This window comes from Oncorhynchus gorbuscha, linkage group LG11, assembly GCF_021184085.1.
Source record: "Oncorhynchus gorbuscha isolate QuinsamMale2020 ecotype Even-year linkage group LG11, OgorEven_v1.0, whole genome shotgun sequence".
NCBI lineage: Eukaryota > Metazoa > Chordata > Actinopteri > Salmoniformes > Salmonidae > Oncorhynchus > Oncorhynchus gorbuscha.
The window spans coordinates 7677788-7696563 of NC_060183.1; the positions used below are offsets into that span (position 1 = coordinate 7677788).

Consider the following 18776-nt stretch of genomic DNA (forward strand, 5'->3'; position numbering starts at 1 on the left):
ATGGTTACATAGAAAACACCAGGACGGCGTCCAAAAATGGCATCCTATACCCTTTAAAGTGCACTACTTGTGACCTGGGCTACCGTTTGGGACTCCCCCAGGGCACCTTCCATTCACCTTTACCGCATGAACAGAGATAAACACACAGTAGATATTGATCAACGAGCTGTGGGACAATGGCTTGTGTTTCCAATATATTGGATATCTGTCAGAGTCTGAGGGTTATTCAAATGACCTACTGACAACTGAATAGCCGAGGAGGTTGGGAGGGACGAGAGAGGGAAGGAGGGAGATGGAGGGAGGGAAGGAGGGAGATGGAGGGTAGGGAAGGAGGGAGATGGAGGGTAGGGAAGGAGGGAGATGGAGGGTAGGGAAGGAGGGAGATGGAGGGTAGGGAAGGGGGAGATGGAGGGTAGGGAAGGGGGAGATGGAGGGTAGGGAAGGGGGAGATAGAGGGTAGGGAAGGGGGAGATGGAGGGTAGGGAAGGGGGAGGAGGGATGAGAGAGATGGAGGGTAGGGAAGGGGGAGGAGGGACGAGAGAGGGAAGGAGGGAGATGGAGGGTAGGGAAGGGGGAGGAGAGAGGAGAGGGAGACGGGGGTAGGGAACGGGGAGGAGGGAGGAGAGAAATGTAGGGTAGGGGGAGGAGAGAGGAGAGAGCGTAGGAAAGGGGGAAAGAGAGAAATGTAGGGTCGGGAAGGGGGTAGGAGGGAGACGTAGGGAAGGGGGGGTAGGGAGGAAGGAAGGGAGGGGGAGAGGGTTAGAGAGGTCGTATAGAGAGGGGAGAGGGAAAGACGTAGGAGAGGGAGGGAGGGAATACCTTGCCGCCGACTCGACTCTTTAATCTGAGATTTGTGTCTTGGCGGTTTCTCGAACACATTAAGTGATAAAGAGAGGAGGGAGGGAAAGAAAGTTTCATAGCACATGATTGATAGATAGCAGGGTGATTATTCATTGAGGCCGCTGGGAGAACTGATGGGCCCCAATAACGAGGTGAAACACATAATTACTATTCATGTACTAACAATCTGTTGATGACGGAGGGATGGAGAGAGGGAGCAACAAGTGGGAGGGAGAGAGGGAGGGAGGGGAGAGAGAAGAGGAGCAAGTTAGGGAGGGTCTGGCAATAGGTTGATCCTCACTGGGGACTGTATGATATGTGGTGGGGATGGATGGTTACTCTGACAGCTAATTAACCACTAATTACTGTGGCAGAAAAATGAACTGCTTCCGTCGTCTCCGCATCGTAGATCAATGAAGACGTGTGACTGGAAGAGATCTACCAACAGGCATTATATAAAAGGGAACCGAAACTAAAAAGGCAGGGCTTGGAATTCAACATGACGTTTTCTCTGGATCAAAATGGGGCTGAGGTGGTGGGCGTGGCAGGGGCGTGGCAGTAGGCACGTTCGCCGGCCAAAATCTTTTAGATGCCGCAGACAAAAATGTTGCTGTTTTAAAGCCAATTTCCTGCTATTCTACACATTTTGCCATGACTCGTGGTATCGGAGTGACTCAAACCGGGGGCCGAGTGCCATGACTCGGGGTATCGGAGTGACTCAAAACGGGGGCCGAGTGCCATGACTCGGGGTATCGGAGTGACTCAAAACGGGGGCCGAGTGCCATGACTCGGGGTATCGGAGTGACTCAAAACGGGGGCCGAGTGCCATGACTCGTGGTATCGGAGTGACTCAAAACGGGGGCCGAGTGCCATGACTCGTGGTATCAGAGTGACTCAAAACGGGGGCCGAGTGCCATGACTAGGGGTATCGGAGTGACTCAAAACGGGGCCGAGTGCCATGACTCGGGTATCGGAGTGACTCAAACGGGGCCGAGTGCCATGACTCGGGTATCGGAGTGACTCAAAACGGGGCCGAGTGCCATGACTCGGGTATCGGAGTGACTCAAACGGGGCCGAATGACTCGGGTATCGGAGTGACTTTGGGGCCGAGTGACCATGAGTCCATGACTGGGTATCGGAGTGACTCAAACGGGGCCGAGTGCCATGACTCGGGGTATCGGAGTGACTCAAACGGGGCCGAGTGCCATGACTCGGGTATCGGAGTGACTCAAAGATCCATGACTTTTGACTCAAACGGGGCCGAGTGCCATGACTTTTGACTCCATTATCTTGTGCCATGACTTTATATCTTATATTAGCCTCAGTTTAATCTTCCATGACTATATATGACTATATATAAATAATGGATTTTTCGGGTATCGGAGTGAAAAATAAATTACTGTTTGGACTTACAGCAGACAGCCCGCCCTTTTCTGGGGTTCGGAGTGACTCAAAACGGGGCCGAAGTGCCATGACTCGGGGTATCAGAGTGACTCAAACGGGGGCCGAGTGCCATGACTCGGGGTATCGGAGTGACTCAAACGGGGCCGAGTGCCATGACTCTATCGGAGTGACTCAAACATTGCCATGACTCTTATCTCGTCTCAAACGGGGCCGAGTGCCATGACTCCAATCGGAGTGACTCACCCGGGGCAGTGCCTATGACTCGGGGTACTGACTCAAATAGGGCCGACCATTATGGTCGGAGTGACTCAAAACGGGGGCAGAGTGCCATGACTCGGGGTATCGGAGTGACTCAAAACGGGGGCCGAGTGCCATGAAAAGCATCATTTTGGAGAACGAGATCCTCTCGGTCTATAGTTGTATTTTGGTGATTGTTATTTCTCAAAGATCTTTTTGTGTGTGTTTTTTTTTGCTCCATTATCTTGTCTATATACTTTATATCTTATATTAGCCTCAAGTTTAATCTTCACTATATATATATATATAAATAATGGATTTTTTAAAAATAAATTACTGTTTGGACTTACAGCAGACAGCCCGCCCCAGAACTTTTCTGTGCAGAAAAAACCCTGGAGAAAGAATAAGAAAGGTGACAGGGTACAAGGATGGGTGTAGGTGGCTTATCTACGACCCTAACATTGTTCTCTTATCTCGTCTAGGGCCATTACTCTGCTCCAAGGTCCACCCGTCAGCCTATAAATACCACTAAATAGACCATTATGGTCTGGTAGGCAGGTCCACTAGTTGAGAGTCTCTTAATGATCAAGTGTTACACAGTTAACGTCACGTGAAGCAAAGCTGTTCTTTGAGACACAGAGCAAAGCAAGGCTGACGTAGGAACTTGTTCAGAGTGGTGGTGTGAATCAGAGTGGTGGTGTGAATCAGAGTGGTGGTGTGAATCAGAGTGGTGGTGTGAATCAGAGTGGTGGTGTGAATCAGAGTGGGTGTGAATCAGAGTGGGTGTGAATCAGAGTGGGTGTGAATCAGAGTGGTGGTGTGAATCAGAGTGGTGGTGTGAATCAGAGTGGTGGTGTGAATCAGAGTGGTGGTGTGAATCAGAGTGGTGGTGTGAATCAGAGTGGTGTGAATCAGAGTGGTGGTGTGAATCAGAGTGGTGGTGTGAATCAGAGTGGTGGTGTGAATCAGAGTGGTGTGAATCAGAGTGGTGTGAATCAGAGTTGGTGTGAATCAGAGTGGTGTGAATCAGAGTGGTGTGAATCAGAGTGGTGTGAATCAGAGTGGTGTGTGAATCAGAGTGGTGTGAATCAGAGTGGTGTGTGAATCAGAGTGGTGTGTGAATCAGAGTGGTGTGTGAATCAGAGTGGTGTGTGAATCAGAGATGTGTTACTCTCTTCAAAGTGCTTATTAGTGATGGACGTCATGTCATGGGAGTAGATGTTGGTTCTTTAACAGAGCCTCCTTTTGGGCTTTGTTACTCACCCTTCAGTCTGTCTGAGGACAGGAGGGAGGTGCTATAGTCAAGACAGGAACAGGGTTTGGTTTCTGAGTACAGCCCTTATTATTGATGGCAATTGACATCTTGTCCTGGGACATGTGGTGCTCAGTCTTTACACTCTCCCTAATATAGGCCACAGCTAGTTGCCACCCTTCTGTTGACTGGCAGGCATCCTTAGGGGACAGGGACAGGGACACGTCCGCCAACTGATTACTACTGATGGGATCAATTCATCACGATTTAATAGGATAAACCCTACACTAGTCTGGCAGCTGTCGTCCCTTCCTCCTTAAAGCCTGCTGTCCACATCTCCCTCGTTCCTTAAAGCCTGCTGTCCACATCTCCCTTCCTCCTTAAAACCAGCTGTCCACATCTCCCTCGTTCCTTAAAACCAGCTGTCCACATCTCCCTTCCTCCTTAAAGCCTGCTGTCCACATCTCCCTCGTTCCTTAAAGCCTGCTCTCCACATCTCCCTTCCTCCTTAAAACCAGCTGTCCACATCTCCCTCGTTCCTTCCTCCTTAAAGCCAGCTGTCCACATCTCCCTCGTTCCTTAAAGCCTGCTGTCCACATCTCCCTCGTCCCTTAAAGCCTGCTGTCCACATCTCCCTCGTCCCTTAAAGCCTGCTGTCCACATCTCCCTCGTTCCTTAAAGCCTGCTGTCCACATCTCCCTCGTCCCTTAAAGCCTGCTGTCCACATCTCCCTCATCCCTTAAAGCCTGCTGTCCACATCTCCCTTGTCCCTTAAAGCCTGCTGTCCACATCTCCCTCGTCCCTTAAAGACTGCTGTCCACATCTCCCTCGTCCCTTAAAGATTGCTGTCCACATCTCCCTCGTCCCTTAAAGACCGCTGTCCACATCTCCCTCGTCCCTTAAAGCCTGCTTTCCACATCTCCCTCGTCCCTTAAAGCCTGCTGTCCACATCTCCCTCGTCCCTTCCCTAAAGCCTGCTGTCCACATCTCCCTCGTCCCTTAAAGCCTGCTAGATGGCCAGCTGGATAGAACTCTGTCATAAGGCCCTACTGATGCAAAAGAGTGAATGTCAAAGCCTTTTGAGAGAGTGGTGGTAAGTGTGTCTTTGGAGATGAACATTAGATTAGTAGTGGATGGGTCTGGAGCTGGGATTGTGGATATTGGCCGCCGAAACAGCGGTCATCTGCCAATTCTGTCTTCTCTTCATTATATTAGCTCAGGATCTGGAGTCTAACTCACAAGCAGCAGCATCTTCGCAATTAGACCCCATTTGATGTTGCCGTTTATAAACCCTTAGAACCTTATTAAACTTCTTGTAAACCTGATAAAACTGTGGTATTTAAATAAAAATAAAAATAGTCCTGAATTTAAAAAGTAGCTTCAAAAGAGTTTTTATTTTGCAAATGTTGTTATCCGAGCGGTGACCTTCACTTCCTTCTCCTCCTGTACTCCAGTGTTCCCTAATCATAGCCCAGGGGACCCCGAGCACTACACACCTTATAACACCCAAAGCTTTTGATTTGAATCAGGTGTATGAGGCAAAACCAAAGCTGTGTCGTCATCCCTTTAGGTGCCCGGGACCAGGACGATGAAACACTGCTCTAGAGAGTGGTAGGTTATAAAACTGTTGAATCTCACGATGAAATATATTCCACCTCAATAACCCCCCCCCCCTCCCCTCTTCCCCATTGCAATTATAACTAACAGTTCCATGGTCATCCACTTAGGATCACTCTCTCACAGTCTGAAAACAGAGGTGGAATGAGACTTTTATGAAACGAGGTCGTGTATCACAAAATGGAAACCTGTTCCCTAATAGACCACACTAGTTTTGTCAAGAGCCCTATGGGTCATGATATGGTATAGGGAGTCATTTGGGACACAGCCCAAGGTAATGAAAGAATGTAAGAGCTGGGACTTCAACAAGAGATCGGTAGGTACCCTTTCTATTCGCCCACCCGGGCTGCCATCCTTTCTATTGGCCATGGCCTGCTGCCCTCCCGCCCGCCCACCCACACTCCCTCCCTCCCTCCCTCCCACCCACACTCCCCCGCCCGCCCGCCCGCCCGCCGCCCTCCCTCCCTCCCTCCCTCCCTCCCTCCCCCCTCCCGCCCGCCCACCCGCCCGCCCGCCCTCCCACCCGCCCACCCACCCGCCCACACTCCCTCCCTCCCTCCTTCCTTCCTTACCTTTCCATCATATCGCTTCACCTGGAACTGATCCAGACCCAGGTCTATGAGAGACAGAGACAGGGACAAAGAGAGAGACAGGGACAAAGAGAGAGACAGGGACAAAGAGAGAGACAGGGACAAAGAGAGAGACAGGGACAAAGAGAGAGACAGAGACAAAGAGAGAGACAGAGACAAAGAGAGAGACAGAGACAAAGAGAGAGACAGAGAGACAGAGAGAGACAGAGACAAAGAGAGACAGAGACAAAGACAGAGACAGAGACAAAGAGAGAGACAGAGACAGAGAGACAGAGACAAAGAGAGAGACAGAGAGAGAGACAGAGACAAAGAGAGACAGAGACAGAGAGGAGAGGGACAGAGACAAAGAGAGACAGAGACAGAGACAGGAGAGAGACAAAGACAAAGAGAGAGACAGAGGAGGGAGAGGAGACAAAGAGAGAGACAGGGAGGGAGGGACAAAGAGAGAGACACAAAGAGAGAGACAGGGAGGGAGGGACAAAGAGAGAGACAGGGAGGGAGGGACAAAGAGAGAGACAGAGAGAAACAGGAGAAAAAGAGAAAATAAAATGCACTGTTAATGTTTATAAAATGACAAATACAACGAGACAGAGCTACAGATCGAATTACGACTAACATTACATAACAATTTACAAACGAGTCCATTCTGCAGAGCAGAGTGTATATGTACAGTAGGGCCTTGGTCCCAAAAGGCACCCTATTCCCTAAACTATCACTAAAAAGAGCTCCGGTCAAAAGCACTATGTAGGGAATAGGCTGGCATTTGGGATACAGACTTCAGTGGCCATTTTATAATGTATTTCTAGAGTGAAGTGACACAGATGAATAACAACCCAGTTTCCAGAAAGCTCTCAAATACACTCCGACGTCAAATCAGAGTTGATTCATCTGTTCATTAAATCATCAGATTTAAGAGTTGATTTATTTGGAGAAAAATAAGATGTATTTCCAGATGCTGCTGGGTATTTAAAAAAATTTTTAAACGAAATTTGTAAACAAGTGTTTTAATTCATACTTTTAAATCCTCTGGGAATACAATGTTAATCTTGATGCATGATTTTACACAAATACATTCTATTCAACTCATGTCGTTGTCATGCAATACGAGAAGAATTGTCTATAAACACATTCAGTAGGAGACCAAGGCCAGATGAAATGCCCACACCGCCCCGGGTTTAAACCGCCCCGCACCGCCCCGGGTTTAAACCGCCCCGCACCGCCCTGGGTTTAAACCGCCCCGCACCGCCCCGGGTTTAAACCGCCCCGCACCGCCCCGGGTTTAAACCGCCCCGCACCGCCCCGGGTTTAAACCGCCCCGCACCGCCCCGGGTTTAAACCGCCCCGCACCTCCCCGGGTTTAAACCTCCCCGCACCTCCCCGGGTTTAAACCGCCCCGCACCTCCCCGGGTTTAAACCGCCCCGCACCGCCCTGGGTTTAAACCACACACAAAATCAATGTCATTATGCTAAAACAGTACTATACTGGATCACAATGAATAATGGAACAGGCAGAATGAATGACTGTCAGCTGGATCAATGAATAATGGAACAGACAGAATGAATGACTGTCAGCTGGATCAATGAATAATGGAACAGACAGAATGAATGACTGTCAGCTGGATCAATGAATAATGGAACAGACAGAATGAATGACTGTCAGCTGGATCAATGAATAATGGAACAGACAGAATGAATGACTGTCAGCTGGATCAATGAAGATAGAGTCTCTCACTCCTACCCCTGTCCATCTCTCCTCCATAGAGTCACTCACTCCTACCCCTGTCCATCTCTCCTCCATAGAGTCAGACTCCTACCCCTGTCCATCTCTCCTCCATGAATGAGTCACTCACTCCTACCCCTGTCCATCTCTCCTCCATAGAGTCACTCAATGAATCTCTCCTCCATAGAGTCACTCACTTCTACCCCTGTCCATCTCTCCTCCATAGAGTCACTCACTCCTACCCCTGTCCATCTCTCCTCCATAGAGTCACTCACTCCTACCCCTGTCCATCTCTCCTCCATAGAGTCACTCACTCCTACCCCTGTCCATCTCTCCTCCATAGAGTCACTCACTCCTACCCCTGTCCATCTCTCCTCCATAGAGTCACTCACTCCTACCCCTGTCCATCTCCCCTCCATAGAGTCACTCACTCCTGTCCATCTCCCCTCCATAGAGTCACTCACTCCTACCCCTGTCCATCTCTCCTCCATAGAGTCACTCACTCCTACCCCTGTCCATCTCTCCTCCATAGAGTCCTCACTCCTACCCCTGTCCATCTCCCCTCCATAGAGTCACTCACTCCTACCCCTGTCCATCTCTCCTCCATGGGTAGTCCTCACTCCTACCCCTGTCCATCTCTCCTCCATAGAGTCACTCACTCCTACCCCTGTCCATCTCTCCTCCATAGAGTCACTCACTCCTACCCCTGTCCATCTCTCCTCCATAGAGTCACTCACTACCCCTGTCCATCTCTCCTCCATCACTCACCCCTACCCCTGTCCATCTCTTCCATAGAGTCACTCATTCCTACCCCTGTCCATCTCTCCTCCATAGAGTCACTCACTCCTACCCCTGTCCATCTCTCCTCCATAGAGTCACTCACTCCTACCCCTGTCCATCTCCCCTCCATAGAGTCACTCACCCCTGTCCATCTCTCCTCCATAGAGTCACTCACTCCTACCCCTGTCCATCTCTCCTCCATAGAGTCACTCACTCCTACCCCTGTCCATCTCTCCTCCATAGAGTCACTCACTCCTACCCCTGTCCATCTCTCCTCCATAGAGTCACTCACTCCTACCCCTGTCCATCTCTCCTCCATAGAGTCACTCACTCCTACCCCACCATCTCCCCTCCATCAGAGTCAACTCCTGTCCATCTCCCTCCATAGAGTCACTCACTCCTACCCCTGTCCATCTTCCTCCAGAGTAGCCCCTGTCCATCTCCCCTCCAGAGTCAAATCTCCCCTCCATAGAGTCACTCACCCTACCCCTGTCCATCTCTCCTCCATAGAGTCACTCACTCCTACCCCTGTCCATCTCTCCTCCATAGAGTCACTCACTCCTACCCCTGTCCATCTCCCCTCCATAGAGTCACTCACTCCTACCCCTGATCTCTCCTCCATAGAGTCCTCATCCTACCCCTGTCCATCTCTCCTCCATAGAGTCACTCACTCCTACCCCTGTCCATCTCTCCTCCATAGAGTCACTCACTCCTACCCCTGTCCATCTCTCCTCCATAATACCTCATCCTACCCCTGTCCATCTCTCCTCCATAGAGTCACTCACCCCTACCCCTGTCCATCTCTCCTCCATACCTCATCACCCCTGTCCATCTCTCCTCCATAGAGTCACTCCCCTACCCCTGTCCATCTCTCCTCCATAGAGTCACTCACTCCTACCCCTGTCCATCTCTCCTCCATAGAGTCACTCACTCCTACCCCTGTCCATCTCTCCTCCATAGAGTCACTCAACCCCTGTCCATCTCTCCTCCAGAAGTCACCTCATCCTACCCCTGTCCATCTCCCCTCCATAGAGTCACTCACTCCTGTCCATCTCCATAGAGTCACTCACTCCTACCCCTGTCCATCTCTCCTCCATAGAGTCACTCACTCCTACCCCTGTCCATCTCTCCTCCATAGAGTCACTCACTCCTACCCCTGTCCATCTCTCCTCCATAGAGTCACTCACTCCTACCCCTGTCCATCTCTCCTCCATAGAGTCACTCAACCCCTGTCCATCTCTCCTCCATAGAGTCACTCACTCCTACCCAGTCCATCTCTCCTCCATAGAGTCACTCAACCCCTGTCCATCTCTCCTCCAGAATACCCTACCCCTGTCCATCTCTCCTCCATAGAGTCACTCAACCCCTGTCCATCTCTCCTCCATAGAGTCACTCACCCCTACCCCTGTCCATCTCTCCTCCATAGAGTCACTCACTCCTACCCCTGTCCATCTCCTCTCCATTTTTTTTCTTCATTTTTTTATATTTTTTAAACCTTTATTTAACCAGGCAAGTCAGTTAAGAACAGATTCTTATTTTCAATGACGGCCTGGGAACAGTGGGTTAACTGCCTGTTCAGGGGCAGAACGACAGATTTGTACCTTGTCAAGCTCGGGGGTTTGAACTCGCAACCTTCCGGTTACTAGTCTAACGCTCTAACCACTAGGCTACGCTGCCGCCCCATAGTCTCTCACTCCTACCCCTGTCCATCTCTCCTCCATAGTCTCTCACTCCTACCCCTGTCCATCTCTCCTCCATAGTCTCTCACTCCTACCCCTGTCCATCTCTCCTCCATAGTCTCTCACTCCCACCCCTGTCCATCTCTCCTCCATAGTCTCTCACTCCTACCCCTGTCCATCTCCTCTCCATAGTCTCTCACTCCTACCCCTGTCCATCTCCTCTCCATAGTCTCTCACTCCCTCCCCTGTCCATCTCCTCTCCATAGTCTCTCACTCCTACCCCTGTCCATCTCCTCTCCATAGTCTCTCACTCCTACCCCTGTCCATCTCCTCTCCATAGTCTCTCACTCCCTCCCCTGTCCATCTCCTCTCCATAGTCTCTCACTCCTATCCCTGTCCATCTCTCCTCCAGTCACTCACTCCTACTCCTGTCCATCTCTCCTCCAGAGTCCCACTCCCACCCCTGTCCATCTCTCCTCCATAGTCTCTCACTCCTACCCCTGTCCATCTCCTCTCCATAGTCTCTCACTCCTACCCCTGTCCATCTCCTCTCCATAGTCTCTCACTCCCTCCCCTGTCCATCTCTCCTCCATAGTCTCTCACTCCCACCCCTGTCCATCTCTCCTCCATAGTCTCACTCCTACCCCTGTCCATCTCTCCTCCATAGTCTCACTCCTACCCCTGTCCATCTCTCCTCCATAGTCTCACTCCTACCCCTGTCCATCTCTCCTCCATAGAGGGTACAGTCCTCCATAGTGGGTACAGTCCTCACTCCTACCCCTGTCCATCTCTCCTCCATAGAGTCTCACTACTAACTAGTGGGTACAGTCCTCACTCCTACCCCTGTCCATCTCTCCTCCATAGAGTCTCACTACTAACTAGTGGGTACAGTCCTCACTCCTACCCCTGTCAATCTCTCCTCCATAGAGTCTCACTACTAACTAGTGGGTACAGTCCTCACTCCTACCCCAGTCCATCTTTTTCCTGGATGTAGATAACTAGTGGGTAGAGTCCTAGTTCTGCATTGTTTGGAGCTTTGAGTTGTACACAAAGTATATTTTGGTGTTTGTCCCATTTTGTGAATTCTTTGTTGGTGAGCGTGTAGCGGTATTTATTAGAGAGGGGTAAAGATGAAGATTGTGATCGGGCGCAAGGCAGGTAGTAACCATGCCGAAAGGAAAAGAGTAGAATAGAGGGAGTACCACTACCAGACCCACACACATCAGCAGAAGAGACTGCCTAGAGTGTAGCCTGTTTACCAGATAGCCAGTGGAGAGAAAAGAGAATACACACCATATAAAACCCACATCACAGCACAGGGGTAACCCCACCCAGAATACCTGATCAGCACATGGGGTAACCCCACCCAGAATACCTCATCAGCACAAGGGGTAACCCCACCCAGAAAACCTCATCAGCACAAGGGGTAACCCCACCCAGAATACCTCATCAGCACAGGGCTAACCCCACCCAGAATACCTCATCAGCACAGGGCTAACCCCACCCAGAATACCTCATCAGCACAGGGCTAACCCCACCCAGAATACCTCATCAGCACAAGGGGTAACCCCACCCAGAATACCTCATCAGCACAAGGGGTAACCCCACCCAGAATACCTCATCAGCACAAGGGGTAACCCCACCCAGAATACCTCATCAGCACAGGGGGAATACCTCATCAGCACAAGGGGTAACCCCACCCAGAATACCTCATCAGCACAAGGGGTAACCCCACCCAGAATACCTCATCAGCACAAGGGGTAACCCCACCCAGAATACCTCATCAGCACAGGGGGTAACCCCACCCAGAATACCTCATCAGCGGGCTAACCCCACCCAGAATACCTCAGCACAGGGCTAACCCCACCCAGAATACCTCATCAGCACAGGGCTAACCCCACCCAGAATACCTCATCAGCACAGGGCTAACCCCACCCAGAATACCTCCTACAATAATAATGGCAGAGCAATTGAACAGCAACTTCATAGAAACAATTTACAAGGAAGAACCCAGTCATCAACAGAGGATTTGCAGTAATCTGTATTATCGTCCAGTAGAGGAGTGCAGAGGGTATGAATGTGGGGGGGGGTGTTCATAGTGGAGGAGTGCAGAGGGTATGAATGTGGGGGGGTGTGTTCATAGTGGAGGAGTGCAGAGGGTATGAATGTGGGGGGTGTTCATAGTGGAGGAGTGCAGAGGGTATGAATGTGGGGGGTGTGTTCATAGTGGAGGAGTGCAGAGGGTATGAATGTGGGGGGGGGTTCATAGTGGAGGAGTGCAGAGGGTATGAATGTGGGGGGGGTGTTCATAGTGGAGGAGTGCAGAGGGTATGAATGTGGGGGGGTGTTTCATAGTGGAGGAGTGCAGAGGGTATGAATGTGGGGGGGTGTTCATAGTGGAGGAGTGCAGAGGGTATGAATGTGGGGGGGGGTGTTCATAGTGGAGGAGAGCAGAGGGTATGAATGTGGGGGGGGGGGTGTTCATAGTGGAGGAGAGCAGAGGGTATGAATGTGGGGGGGGGGTGTTCATAGTGGAGGAGTGCAGAGGGTATGAATGTGTGGGGGGGGTGTTCATAGTGGAGGAGTGCAGAGGGTATGAATGTGGGGGGGTGTTCATAGTGGAGGAGTGCAGAGGGTATGAATGTGGGGGGGTGTTCATAGTGGAGGAGTGCAGAGGGTATGAATGTGGGGGGGTGTTCATAGTGGAGGACTGCAGAGGGTATGAATGTGGGGGGCGGTGTTCATAGTGGAGGAGTGCAGAGGGTATGAATGTGGGGGGGGGTGTTCATAGTGGAGGAGTGCAGAGGGTATGAATGTGGGGGGGGGGGGGGGGTGTTCATAGTGGAGGAGTGCAGAGGGTATGAATGTGTGGGGGGGGGGTTTGTTCATAGTGGAGGAGAGCAGAGGGTATGAATGTGGGGGGGGGTGTTCATAGTGGAGGAGAGCAGAGGGTATGAATGTGGGGGGGTGTTCATAGTGGAGGACTGCAGAGGTACGAATGTGGGGGGGTGTTTCATAGTGGAGGAGAGCAGAGGGTATGAATGTGGGGGGTGTTCATAGTGGAGGAGTGCAGAGGGTATGAATGTGGGGGGAGGGGGTGTGTTCATAGTGGAGGAGTGCAGAGGGTATGTATGTGGGGGGGGGTGTTCATAGTGGAGGAGTGCAGAGGGTATGTATGTGGGGGGGGGTGTTCATAGTGGAGGAGTGCAGAGGGTATGAATGTGGGGGGGGTGTTCATAGTGGAGGAGAGCAGAGGGTATGAATGTGGGGGGGTGTTCATAGTGGAGGAGAGCAGAGGGTATGAATGTGGGGGGTGTTCATAGTGGAGGAGAGCAGAGGGTATGAATGTGTGGGGGGTGTTCATAGTGGAGGAGAGCAGGGGGTATGAATGTGTGGGGGGGTGTTCATAGTGGAGGACTGCAGAGGGTATGAATGTGGGGGGTGTTCATAGTGGAGGACTGCAGAGGGTATGAATGTGGGGGGGGGTGTTCATAGTGGAGGACTGCAGAGGGTACGAATGTGGGGGGGTGTTTCATAGTGGAGGAGAGCAGTGGGTATGAATGTGGGGGGAGGTGTTCATAGTGGAGGACTGCAGAGGGTATGAATGTGGGGGGGGGGGGGTGTTTCATAGTGGAGGAGAGCAGAGGGTATGAATGTGGGGGGGTGTTCATAGATACAACAAAGGCCTTAAAAATGTCCACAATCGTCTCGGCTACATGTCATCAGTACATCCCACCTCAATACAGTTCAACTAACAATGCACAACTTGCAAACAACCTCACTTTTAACTAAAACGTCCACCCAAATACTTCTGGCAGGGCAATAATAGTCCAGCTCTAAATGAACATCAACAGGAAGTGTATTTGCAAAATAGAAAAAGTCTGCTGCAGCGTAAAGCACTGGAACGATAGAGGAGAGAGATGCTGCAGTGTAAAGCACTGAAACGATAGAGGAGAGAGATGCTGCAGTGTAAATCACTGGAAGGATAGAGGAGAGAGATGCTGCAGCGTAAAGCACTGGAACGATAGAGGAGAGAGATGCTGCAGCGTAAAGCACTGGAACGATAGAGGGGAGAGATGCTGCAGCGTAAAGCACTGGAAGGATAGAGGAGAGAGATGCTGCAGCGTAAAGCACTGGAAGGATAGAGGGGAGAGATGCTGCAGTGTAAAGCACTGGAAGGATAGAGGAGAGAGATGCTGGAAGGTAAAGCACTGGAACGATAGAGGAGAGAGATGCTGCAGCGTAAAGCACTGGAAGGATAGAGGAGAGAGATGCTGGAAGGTAAAGCACTGGAACGATAGAGGAGAGAGATGCTGCAGCGTAAAGCACTGGAACGATAGAGGGGAGAGATGCTGCAGTGTAAAGCACTGGAACGATAGAGGAGAGAGATCCCCCCTCCCTCTCTCGCTGCGCCCCCCCCCTCTCTCTCTGCGCCCCCCCCTCTCTCTCTGCACCCCTCTGCCCCTAAACTAAACGCATTGGATACGTCGAATTTTATGTTCCTTTTGATGGCATAGAAGGCCCTTCTTGCCGTGTCTCATCTCGTTCACAGCTTTGTGGATGTTACCCGAGGCACTGATGTTTAGCTGGTCTGCTCCAGGGCAACAGTGTCTAGATAGAAATTGTATTTGTTGTCTTGGCTACTGGACCTTTTTTGGAACACCATTATTTTAGTCTTACTGAGATTCACTGTCAGCCCCCCTCTCTCTCGCTGCAGCACCCCCCCCCCCCCTCTCTCGCTGCGTGCCTCCGCCCCTAAACTAAAACGCAAAACCCTTCAAGTCTGAAGATTAAAATGACTTTAAGGGGGAATTTTAACAAAAGTATGTTTTTAAGAGCTCAGTGCTAATATTAATCTTAACCTGGGACATTACATATCACATCTGTGTGCTCCGCTATTTTTCTGTGGGATAATTTAAAATTAATTTTATAAATTAACAAATAAAAACGGTAGGAAACTGAAGCAGAACTCGACTGACCCACCTTCTCTTCTGAAAACTCATTTAAAACCTTTCAACAAGAAAAAGGAAACTAGTTATTTATTAAGATCTAGTCTCAGTCCAGTGGAACTATTTCAACCAACCAGACTACATAATTTGCAGAGGAGGCTGATGGGAGGAGCTATAAGAGGACGGGCTCAGCTGACTGGCTGGAATTAATTAGAATGGAGTCCAGTGATTTCCATTGGTTGGATAGCGTTCCATTGATTCCGTTCCAATCCAAAATGTAATAAATAGAGTTTAAGGAAGCATTTATCCAGGGGCTAGAGAAACCAATCAGCCAGAACACAACAAAGGAAAGCCTATTTACCAGGGGGCAGTCAAACAGTGAATAGTGAATCAAATATACAGTCAGCCAGCCAGAGTGGTATTATTAGGCTATATACCAACAGTATATGCACTGTAATCTCCCCTCCTCCGCTCTCCTGTACTGCACTGTCGTGTCATTAGGTCTGACAGAGCCAGCGAGGTGTCGAGAGAGATGAGAGGTGTGAGGTAAATGTACTGTAAACCCTCCTTCGCTGCTCTCTGCAATCTCTCTCTCTCTCCCTCTCCGCATTCGCTCTCTCTCGTAGAATCTGACTGTGGGTGGTGGCGAGAGAGCGAGCGAGCGCTGGAAGGAGAGATGAGTGGCCTGGCTGTGGGTCAAATGCACTACAAATCACTTTTTCCCCCTCTCCACTTCTCTCCCTCTAATACAGTGAAGCTCAGGTCAGCAGTATTACTGTAATAACAGAATCAGAAAGAGGGGGAAGAATGGAAGTGAGAGGGAGGCAATGGAAGGACCCTCCTAACCAGGCTCAGGTCAGTCTTCAAGAAAGCTAAGGAACACTACCAGGTTAAAGAAAGCTAAGGAACACTACCAGGTTAAAGAAAGCTAAGGAACACTACCAGGTTAAAGAAAGCTAAGGAACACTACCAGGTTAAAGAAAGCTAAGGAACACTACCAGGTTAAAGAAAGCTAAGGAACACTACCAGGTTAAAGAAAGCTAAGGAACACTACCAGGTTAAAGAAAGCTAAGGAACACTACCAGGTTAAAAGAAAGCTAACAAACACTACCAGGTTAAAAGAAAGCTAAGGAATACTACCAGGTTAAAGAAACCCAACGAATACTACCAGGTTAAAGAAACCCAACAAATACTAGCAGGTTACTTTTCATGCTTCAGAGCAAACTCAGTGGCCGGGCAGGATTAAGGACCGGGCAGGATTAAGGACCGGGCTGGATTAAGGACCGGGCTGGATTAAGGACCGGGCTGGATTAAGGACCGGGCTGGATTAAGGACCGGGCTGGATTAAGGACCGGGCTGGATTAAGGACCGGGCTGGATTAAGGACCGGGCTGGATTAAGGACCGGGCTGGATTAAGGACCGGGCTGGATTAAGGACCGGGCTGGATTAAGGACCGGGCTGGATTAAGGAACGGGCTGGATTAAGGACCGGGCTGGATTAAGGACCGGGCTGGATTAAGGACTTGGGAAGGATTAAGGACTTGGGCAGGATTAAGGACCGGGCAGGATTAAGGACCGGGCTGGATTAAGGACCGGGCTGGATTAAGGACCGGGCAGGATTAAGGACCGGGCTGGATTAAGGACTTGGGAAGCAGCTAGCAGGCTAAAAGTATCCAACACGGTAACTCTTCCAAGTCAAGCTAAGCTTTCGCTTGTATTCATTTATTGCCACCGGGACCCGCCAGGTCCGCCCCGGGTTTACATACTCCTCACTAGCTCTACCCTGTCCGGAGTCACCGTTTATGCTGCACAGAAGTTAAACACACTTGAATAAATGAAATACAGCATAAAAAAAACTTTGAAACTTAATTACTGTTCGCAAAACAATGTCCATTACAGGCTACAACACTTTACAATGCATGAAGAAATCATCCAGCTTTGTAGACCAACTTTGCTACAACATCAACTCACTACCATAGGACATTTTTTAGTGATATTTATTTTAATATAAGCATAAAATAACCATAATGCAAGATATTAGGACCACCAAAAACATATATTAATTTAGTCCCAGTCAAGAGCAATATTCAATTAATTTAGTTGCCAGCCTCAAGTCTGTCCCAGTCAAGAGCAAAAGCCTTTGCCTTGATGACAGCTTTTTACACGCTTGGCATTCTCTCAACCAGCTTCACCTGGAATGCTTTTCCAACAATCTTGAAGGAGTTCCCACATATGCTGAGCAATTGCTGGCTGCTTTTCCTTCACTCTGCAGTCCAACTCATCCCAAACCATCTCAATTGGGTTGAGGTCGGGTGATTGTGGAGGCCAGGTCATCTGATGCAGCACTCCATCACTCTCCTTCTTGGACAAATAGCCCTTACACAGCCTGGAGGTGTGTTGGGTCATTGTCCTGTTGAAAAACAAATGATGGTCCCACTAAGCCCAAGGCAGATGGGATGGTGTATTGCTGCAGAATGCTGTGGAAGCCAATCTGGTTAAGTGTGCCTTGAATTCTACATAAATCCCAGACAGTGTCACCAGCAAAGCACCCCCACACCTCCTCCCCCATGCTTCACGGTGGGAACCACACATGCAGAGATCATCTGTTCACAGTTGAAGTCGGAAGTTTACATACACCTTAGCCAAATATATTTAAACTCAGTTTTTCACAATTCCTGACATTCAATCCTAGTAATAATTCCCTGACGTAGGTAAGTTAGGATCACCATTTTATTTTAAGAATGTGAAATGTCAGAATAGAGATAATTATTTCAGCTTTTATTTCTTTCATCACATTCCCAGTGGGTCAGAAGTTTACATACACTCAATTAGTATTTGGTAGCGTTGCCTTTAACTTGTTTAACTTGGGTCAAACATTCCGGGTCGCCTTCCACAAGCTTCCCACAATAAGTTGGGTGAATTTTGGCCCATTCCTCCTGACAGAGCTGGTGTAACTGAGTCAGGTTTGTAGGACTACTTGCTCGCATGTGCTTTTTCAGTTCTGCCCACACATTTTCTATAGGATTGAGGTCAGGGCTTTGTGACGGCCACTCCAATACCTTGACTTTGTTGTCCTTAAGCCATTTTGCCACAGCTTTCAAAGTATGCTTGGGGTTATTGTCCATTTTGAAGACCCATTTGTGACCAAGCTTCAACTTCCTGACTGATATCTTGAGATGATGCTTCAATATAGCCACATTAATTTTCCTACCTCATGATCCATTTTGTGAAGTGCACCACCCCCACAACATGATCCTGCCACCCCCGTGCTTCATCCCAAACGTGGTGTTCTTCGGCTTGCAAGCCTCCTCCTTTTTCCGCCAAACATAACGATGGTCATTATGGCCAAACAGTTCTATTTTTGCTTCATCAGACCAGAGGACATCTCTCCAAAAAGTACAATCTTTGTCCCCATGTGCAGTTGAAAACCGTAGTTTGGCTTTTGTAAGGTGGTTTAGGAGCTGTGGCTTCTTTCTTGCTGAGCGGCCTTTCAGGTTATGTCGATATAGGACTCGTTTTACTGGGGATATAGATACTTTTGTACCCGTTTCCTCCAGCATCCTCACAAGGTCCTTTGCTGTCGTTCTGGGATTTATTTGCACATTTCGCACCAAAGTACGTTCAACTCTAGGAGACAGAACGCGTCTCCTTCCTGATGAGCGGTGTGACGGCTGCGTGGTCCATGGTGTTTATACTTGTGTACTATCGT

At 49.7% G+C, this 18776-nt stretch overlaps 1 protein-coding gene across 4 annotated transcripts in view; it reads right to left on the reverse strand.

Moving 5' to 3' along the window:
* micu1 (mitochondrial calcium uptake 1) overlaps positions 1-18776 on the reverse strand; it is a 110907-nt gene that overhangs the window by 57964 nt on the left and 34167 nt on the right. For all 4 annotated transcript variants that reach the window (XM_046368472.1, XM_046368470.1, XM_046368469.1 and 1 more), the window contains exon 5: positions 5923-5966. In XM_046368472.1, coding sequence (XP_046224428.1) covers positions 5923-5966 — 44 coding nt within the window. The remainder of the gene's footprint in view (positions 1-5922; positions 5967-18776) is intronic.